Genomic DNA, 8,550 nt, shown 5'->3' on the forward strand with positions numbered 1-8,550 from the left:
TTAAAAAGAAATGTAAAGACATCAACTTATTATGTTTAGAGTAATATGCAGTTCATGCATGTAACACTTGTTGGCATCGTTCCGCTTCCAGTTCTGACAAGAACAGAAAAAGAGGCTAAAAGAAAGTGCATCAACACTTCTCATTAGGCAGGTATCCATGCAGCACAATGCAGTGTGGTATTACCAATTAAAAATGTAGGTCTGTCTCAATGACACTTGCTAGCTGGATATTCTTACCTCTGGTTCCATTGAAATGAAGTTATGTGTTCCCCTGCTTGAAAGCGTTGACCTTTTTATTGTTCTTCTATGGAAAAAATGGTAGTAATCCTTCAAGTCTCCAATCTGCAGAGGAAGACAACAAAACATATACTTATTTTATTGAAGAAAAATAACCCAGTAGATTTTAATTAAGTTGTCAGTATGAACGATCATAAATAATACATTTCCCTCAGGTGATCGTAAATGTTACTGGATACCCCCTCCCCCTCCCCCTCCGATCATCTTTCAAGGAAAATAAATGATATGAAGTAATTTCATTAGCGCATTTACACAAGCTGGGTCTTGAGTATCATTACACCAACACCAATCACAAGAAAATAACTATTAACTCTATAGGGTCTGCTCCATGGCGACCTGGACCTTTAAATCTTTTTACTCAGGCACAGCACGAGACAGCCCTACTGGCAGGGCACCGTCCGAAAGAGGAGACTCGTAGCTTTAAAACAAGGTCCTATTCGTGCATTTCCTGCATTGGAACATGCAAGTAGAAAGTTGCGAGTGTTTTGCAATGTTGCTGCGGAGCTGTAAGACAGACCTACCTCGGTGAAGTAAACAAACATTTTCACGCAAAATCTTTACAAAATAAGAGAAAGGGCGACATCAAAAGGCACAAGGACCTATTTTCAGATAAATAAATATTCATATTTCATGTTTGTGGATCAGATGCATGTCACAAGCCAGCTGTTAAGGTAGGTTGCTATGGTCACCACCCTGCCAAGCTTGAAGCCACAGTGAATAGCTCCATCTTGCACCACATGATCAGGGTCCCTGGCACAAATAATCTCTCTTTTTCTGTGGTTTTTGTTATCTGTACTGAACAGGGTGAGTCTCAGACTATTTCCCTTTTTTTATGGAAGCCTAGTGTGTGCACATTCATTTAATGTATGACATGTACCTGTAACCTTTATAGTTAGAGTTATAGGCACAAATCTAACAATAAAAAAACAGGTGAAAATACTATTAGCACTAGCAATATAACGACAAGTCCCCCTCAAATTCTGTTTGGGATCTTTTGGTTCTTTGCTTGTATTTTATACCTTAAATTGTAATGTGCAAATTTGCCATACTGTATATTAAATTATGTCTGTTTGCTGTCAATTCATTTTAAGTCCTATTTAAGGTTCATCCTGTGCAACAACCAACACATTTTCAGGCTTTGTAGCATCTGATGCTTTACTAACAATAACTTGCTTGCATGGCCTACAGTTGATTAGCGATGCAATTTCAAGGTCAACATGCAATACTCTTAATGGGTGCAGTGTTGATTAAGACATCAATCTGTAATTTCTAAAGCTGGATATTGCTTTAGTCAATTTTGAGGACAATTATTTGTGCTGTAAAATTATACTTATTAACGAAGAAGATAGTCCAGTTGATTACATTTACCAGTTAATTAACTGCACAGAGAGACATGTGCATTCATGAAAGCTAAGCCCTGTGAAGACCTAATTTACTTAGACATAATCCACATTCAAAACCTGCTTTTCTGCCAGAACACGCCTGGAAACCCATTGCTACCACAAACAGTAATACCAGATGAAGCATATGCAAAAATCTTTAGTAAAACATTTAAAAGGAATGCATTTTCAAATATGTATTAAAAAGGCCTAACCCTAAAATCTAGTTCTGAAAACACAACCGCCTGTCACAGTAGATAAAGGGAACACTTATTTAATGAATTCCTGGTGAGCAGTGCTGGGAACCTGTACAAATAGTACCTGTTGGCATTTATCATATCACGGCTAAAGTAAGCAAGTAAGTAAGTAATAAAGATGATGACCATGCACTGATCTTTAAAGAAACAGTGCACTTAAACGAATGCTAGAAACACAACCTGCTGCATGTGCTAAATACTACTAGTATGTTCCTTTACCGTCCTGTGACCATTATCCAACATATATCGTTAGTTTATTACTTTAATTTGTATCCGCTGGGATAACTGCTTAAAATAAAGACTACATAATCCATTATCCAACTGTTAAGTAATATTTCTGATTACCAGATTATCTGACAGTTTTGTTTGAGGAACTGTTTTTCACCTGTCCCATGTTTTCTCTACGTGACTGTCAATCAGAAAAGCATGATGAAACCGGAAATCAGACCCTCAAACAAAGCTGATCATTTTGATGAATTTCCTGTTCCTATAAATAAGAAACTTGTGAGCAGTGAGGTTCTTTAAAAAGACAAATTATAACTTGCTTGCCAAGTTTGAAATGAATAAAAGATTTAAAAAAGGCCTTTTTAAAATATTGGAATATATAGCACTACCGTAAATGCTGTTGATGCGAATTCCACTCTAGCATATATTTTACTGTGTCATCCTCTCTGTCTAACCCAGGAAAGATTTATACATAAGAGCTGTGCTTACAAACAGGATCAGTGGCATCATTAGAAAGAGGATTACTCTGGCTTTCTGAAGGCTGCAACTCATTTCTAAATAACACAGTGATTGTTTTTTTTTTTCAATTCTAAAACTACATTTATTTTCAATACATAATGCATCACTGTCATGGGAATGGGGAATTCAGCAATATGTATTTACAAAGCGGATCTACTTTTTGGTGAGGAACTAAGTCCTTAACATTTTCCAGTTTGTTTTCATGGTGGTAAGTTACAGAATTCTCTTACCACTGTGTTCTATTTGATTTGTAGCTCTACTGTTAATTATCAGCAAACAAGACTCAGCAAGGGTCAAAGTAGAAGCCTTATGTTATCACCTAGCCAGGCAAATTTTTCACTAGCTAGCACATACATGAAACAAAGGAAGATTACTTTACAGGAAGCGTCAAAGTGCAAGCAGCTCATAAATATGTATCCTGACCTCTGTGGGATATAAGCTAGCATCCATATTTACTGGGAATGAATAGAAAAGCACTTGTAATTTGAGGTATTTTATTGACTACTGAATGCATAAAATAGAATGACAATCTATTATCCTTTTATTATATATTCATAAATAAATAAATAAATAAATAAATAAATAAATAAAGCATTTTCTCTAATTTTCAACCCTCACACACAATTCAAGATGTAGTGCTGCATTATTTTTATGTGAACCATGTCCTTTCAGATATTGTGTTTGGTGGCTAAGCAACTGACCTGTTGACATATATGTAATTTATTTGAGTTCTTAGTGGAATTGTAAAACTTTAAAAGGGGTTCACAGCTTTTGAACAGATGGAGCCTATTGTTGCCATACTGTTCTTAAAACATAATTCCAATGAGTTTACTTTAAGAATGAGGAACAGTCTCCAGATGCAGTTTCCTGTATCTTATATTGTTAAGACTGCACAGATCTGGGACCCTTTTTAATTCCTGAAGAATTTATGGTTTGTGAAAGACGCCAGCACCAGAGGCTACAGTCTATTATTATCAACAGTGCAGGTAATGCACGACAATGGCGATGTGGGTTTTCTAGTGCATACCCCTCCATTGTGCCTCAATCCTGCAATGGCAAGTTCACAAGAGATCAGAGGGGGTTCTTGGGCACACACACCCACACCACTCCTTAGCCAGAAACCAATTCAGAATGACCTTTGATTACAGTGTATCTGCATCTCTGGGAATGTGTTGCTTGCCTCATTTCCCAATGCATATAGACAGTCTAATCCCATTATCAAATCATTTGATTTTAAAAAATCACAACACTCTGTATATGTAGTTTGATACATTACATTTAGACAACTTCTGCGGTTAACAATTTCCTCTTTTAACTATATTGTTATGTAAAAGAGAAAATTAAAACATCTGTTATTTTAAATCTCTCTTTAACAAAACTATAGAGGAAATTAAAACAGATATATGTCAGTTAAAAATGCTCCAACAAATTACAAAGTAGCCTGTCCAATGAGGACAATGGCACTTAATCTCTGATAGAACATTAAACCCAAATTGATGATACATTATCATTTTACATTTACTAAATATCTTGCATAATTGAAATATTTAAATTGCACCACTTTTTATTAATTAAACTGCACAGCGCATCTACAACTGTGCACCTTCAAAAGAGGCTGCTTCCTGCTTTATCTAATCTTTTGGGAGCTACCTTAAAAAACATTCTCAATGAAGTCTGAGTGAAAAGGGGATACAGAATTTCTGAGTTGCTCCCGTTGTAGTCGTAGAAACTCTCCCGGTAGCAGCAATTGTGCCCTCCTTGTTTGATCTTGAATGTGTCATCCATTTGTCAGCTTGTTGACGAGACTGGCAGAAAACAAACTAGACAGACATTCTCTCTCCCAATACACAAAAACCAAATAACTTTTATACCTGCAACCATCATTTTGCTAGCTCGTTTATTTTTTGTATCGCTAATAACCACATATGTTAATTTTGCAGAGAATGTTTATGTTCTTCAAAATCAATATTGACACCGTTATTTAAATGCTGTCGGTGTTGCAAAGTCAATGTTTTAGGCTACAACATAAAACGATAGGCTAGTTATTACGTAGCCTATGTGGAATAGAATAATTAAACTTGTCACACTGCATTCATTCAGTAACTTAAACAGTTATAGGTAGCGTAGGCGTAAATAAATACTTTAATAAATGTTAATCAAGCAAACAAAGCTGGACACCTGTCTTTGCTGATCTGTGTATTATGCTAAAATCATAACGCATTCACGCAAATCGGAGTCATGCCAGTAGCAACAATTTTACATTTAAAAAGGTATGCGAACGGTAAAGCATCAATGGATTTTCATATATATATATATATATATATATATATATATATATATATATATATATATATATATATGTACCACAGCATTGTTTATTTTGTGATTATGATGTATCAGGCAAATGTTGTTAAGAAATACAAAGTTTGAAGCCTGAGTAACGTAGGGCAGGACTCTGTATAGCGAAAGAAAAGCTTTCTATTGATTAAATCTTGCACGAGCTGCAAGAAAATAAACAAGAACAAGAACACAAGTCATTTCACAGCTAGGGATCAAGAAAACAGATTACAATTATTATTGGCTAAATTGTTTCTAAAGTTATACATGGGATTCAAACAACATGTATAAATATAATTATAAATAATTATGCAATAACCATAACATTTTAAAAAAATAACTGAAATGGAACTGTAACTTACCTGTCCCATGTTACTATAACCATATTTGTCTGCTATCCTGTCTGCATCCTGAGAAGCCCCAGATATTCTCACAGCCCAGTGGTTTGTGTACATCCGAGTCCTGCACAGAGGCAACACACATCCAAGCCAAAGCGCCAGAACATACACAAACTCTCTGTTTAAATGACGTTTCCAACCCATCTTTTGCAGACTCTCTCCGGGCTCTCTTTATCAAATCCTTTGCACCTCCAATTTCGCAAACAAACACGCGTGTTTGCACCAGAGATCAGCTGTATCATAGAGCGCTCTTCAACATTCACACATGATCACTGATGAACTCATAAGGAGAATTATTTTGCTTGTATAAACTGGATAAATCTTCTGAGAATGTAGTGTTTTAGTTCTTTTCGTTTCCACTTCTTTTTCTCCGTCTTGTTTCCTCTTAGTGGTGAGTGTGTAAATGTTTGCAGAGCTCTGGTTACAGTTACTCTGGGACCCTGATCTCCGGTTTCTCTCTTAAGTGATGAAATGGCTGCAGCGCCTCCTCCAAATTACTAGACACACTCAGGAGAGTAAACGCTCTCAACACCGTCCCTTAGGCCTCCTCTGGGTCTTAAAGAGACAACTACTGTACCCTTCAACAAGTATGTTGAACGAGCAGTTCATATTTTAGTAGCTTCTGAAATGGGCATGGTATGCTGTTAGCATATACATTGTAGATCGTTATACTAATGTTGTTCAACCATGTGAAATTTCTTTAATTCCGATAGTTTTATTAGATGGCTTGTATTAGGTAATTTGTATCTGATGGAGATGGTGTTTTGGCTTTACTGTTTTTGTAAATTATTATTATTATTATTATTATTATTATTATTATTATTATTATTATTATTTATTTCTTAGCAGACGCCCTTATCCAGGGCGACTTACAGTCGTAAACAAAAATCAATTTCAAGAATGTATTTAACTATACTATTTTGAACTATAAGATATATAGTACAGGTTGTTATAAGATACAATCAGAGTTTCATCCTACTTTTGGGCAGCTGCTCTGACCGCTGATGAGGTGGATACAATATGCCTTTGTATGCCTGATACAATATTCTTTATACTTTGGTAAATCAATTGGCTTTATTAATCTTCATCTGTTTACTTGACCATTCAAAGTAACACGAATTACATACATGTTGAAATCTAAACCCCTGAGTAATTTTCTTGTGAAAAATGATATGTAAGTTACGAATATATTTCCCCATGGTACTCTGAGTGCCGGTCTTGGTTGGCTACTGAAAAAGTTCACAAGTTGGAAATTGACAACTTATAAACGGAGACAAATCTCTTCATTCCCCCTATGATTCTGTAAGTCAAACCTCACATCAGCAAAGCGCATCTTCCCCTCAACCTGGTATTGCTAATTCCTGTGGTCAGTATCATTTGGGAATGCAAGAATTTATGTCCTGGAGGCAGGGTGGGTTATACAAGATAGGCCAACTCCATCTTTAGTTCACCCCTTTGCTTTTAGGAGCTTGGATTATTGCATAAACAGACAGATTCAGACAGATTCTCAAAGCTTGCAATGTGAAAGAGGGGAAAAAATCCAAGAAGGGGATTTACCTCCTGCTTCCAATTAACCCACATGCTGATCTGCTGTTCCTGCACTTATTACAATTATGTATAAACACTGAAGGTGTTAAAATATAAAATTACATTTTAGGGAATATTAATACCAGAGAAGGCTACATATTCCTATAACATTTTAGTTTGTCTTCTATTTTAAATTCCTGTTGTTATATCTTGCCTGGTCCCATCCACAATATATACATATAGTCTATGACATCCTGATTTACATGGTGAACCATTTTACATACATGAAACACATTATACAATCTCTATTAATTTCTTTCATCTTTAATATTGTATTATGTGTGTTCTCTATCATTCTTTTTTGTTGTTTCAGCTAAGATTGTTGTTTACCAAGCAAACATTTCTGAAGGGATGTGACATTTTTAGCTGAATGTAATTGATTAATGGATCTGGACCTACAGTATGCAAAGATTATGTCCTTCTGTCTATCTGTCTCTCTCTGCAAATTTGTAACCTATGTGTTAATATGCTGTATTCACTTAATTACTGGTAAGAAATACAGTTTTTGAAATGAAGGTGTCACGGATAGCTCTGTGGTGACGTCAGGCCAGGAAGCAACAATACTGTGAGTGAAGCGCTGATGCGCGAGTTTAATTATAAATAAAAAGATTTAACAAAACAAAACACTGCACACAAAAGAAAATGGCACGTTGGCCAAAACAGACAAACAGACACGGAACACACAAGTATCACGCTGGTATAAACCCAGACCGAATAGCAATTGTAATTTGTTTTCATTTTACTTCACCTCCCGACTCTTGTTCCGCCTCTGAACACACCAACCTCGTATCACCCACAATCACCCTATTTATACACCTGTGGCTGGAGCTTCAATTAATTATTTAATCACTTATTCAATTCACGGCTCCAGTCACATTCCCACATGTTTTTGTAGGGAGGATTTTATCTTCCTCCTTGTCACCCACTATTACACACACACACACACACACATCCCTGTGTTTACATACCAACATACCTTTTAATTCACCCATGCTACATAACCCACACTATACACACAATAAACCAAAATACACCCAGGGGCAGGGGTGACCCCGTCACACATCTCCCCCCTGAGAGGTCACCTCCAACCATAAAATCCCCAAAGTTTCGGTCACAGTCCTGAGCCATGAACGAAGGCTTTAATGGGCCCATGGGCGACAATGTTGTCCGTGGCAATGCTGTCACCAGAAATGCTGACAGAGGCAAAGCTGGCTCCTTCAGCCGGAACAATCCTGGCAGCGGAAAGGCTGCCATTGGCAACGCTGTCAGCAGAAATGCTGACAGTGGAGCAAGGTCCTCGTCCAGTGGCAATGCTGTCAACGGAAATGCTGACAGCACCATGGCTGGCTACTCCAGCCAAGGCAGTTCTGGCAGTGGACATGTTGCCAGTGGCAACGCTAGCAGCTGCAAGGCTGACAGAGGGATGGCACACTCCGGCCATGGTGGCGGCACTGCCTACTCCGCCAGTGGTGGTGTTGGCAGCGGTAATGCTGCCCTCAGCATGGGACACTCTGGCAGTGACAGCGGTACTCCGGCAATGCAACTATTGCG

The 8,550-nt window shown here is 37.2% G+C and overlaps 1 protein-coding gene across 2 annotated transcripts in view; it reads right to left on the reverse strand.

The window, feature by feature from the left end:
* LOC117409381 (proprotein convertase subtilisin/kexin type 5-like) overlaps window positions 1–5,935 on the reverse strand; it is a 182,371-nt gene extending 176,436 nt beyond the window's left edge. The window contains exons 1-2 of one of the 2 annotated variants that reach the window (XM_058996278.1): window positions 5,377–5,935; window positions 238–342 (exon numbers count right to left, since the gene is read on the reverse strand). In XM_058996278.1, coding sequence (XP_058852261.1) covers window positions 238–342; window positions 5,377–5,556 — 285 coding nt within the window. In that variant the 5' untranslated portion in view covers window positions 5,557–5,935. The remainder of the gene's footprint in view (window positions 1–237; window positions 343–5,376) is intronic. The other variant, XM_034015346.3, reaches the window with a different exon arrangement.
* Between the last annotated feature and the right edge of the window lie 2,615 nt (window positions 5,936–8,550).

The sequence above is a fragment of the Acipenser ruthenus genome, chromosome 2, assembly GCF_902713425.1.
Source record: "Acipenser ruthenus chromosome 2, fAciRut3.2 maternal haplotype, whole genome shotgun sequence".
In the NCBI taxonomy this organism is placed as follows: domain Eukaryota; kingdom Metazoa; phylum Chordata; class Actinopteri; order Acipenseriformes; family Acipenseridae; genus Acipenser; species Acipenser ruthenus.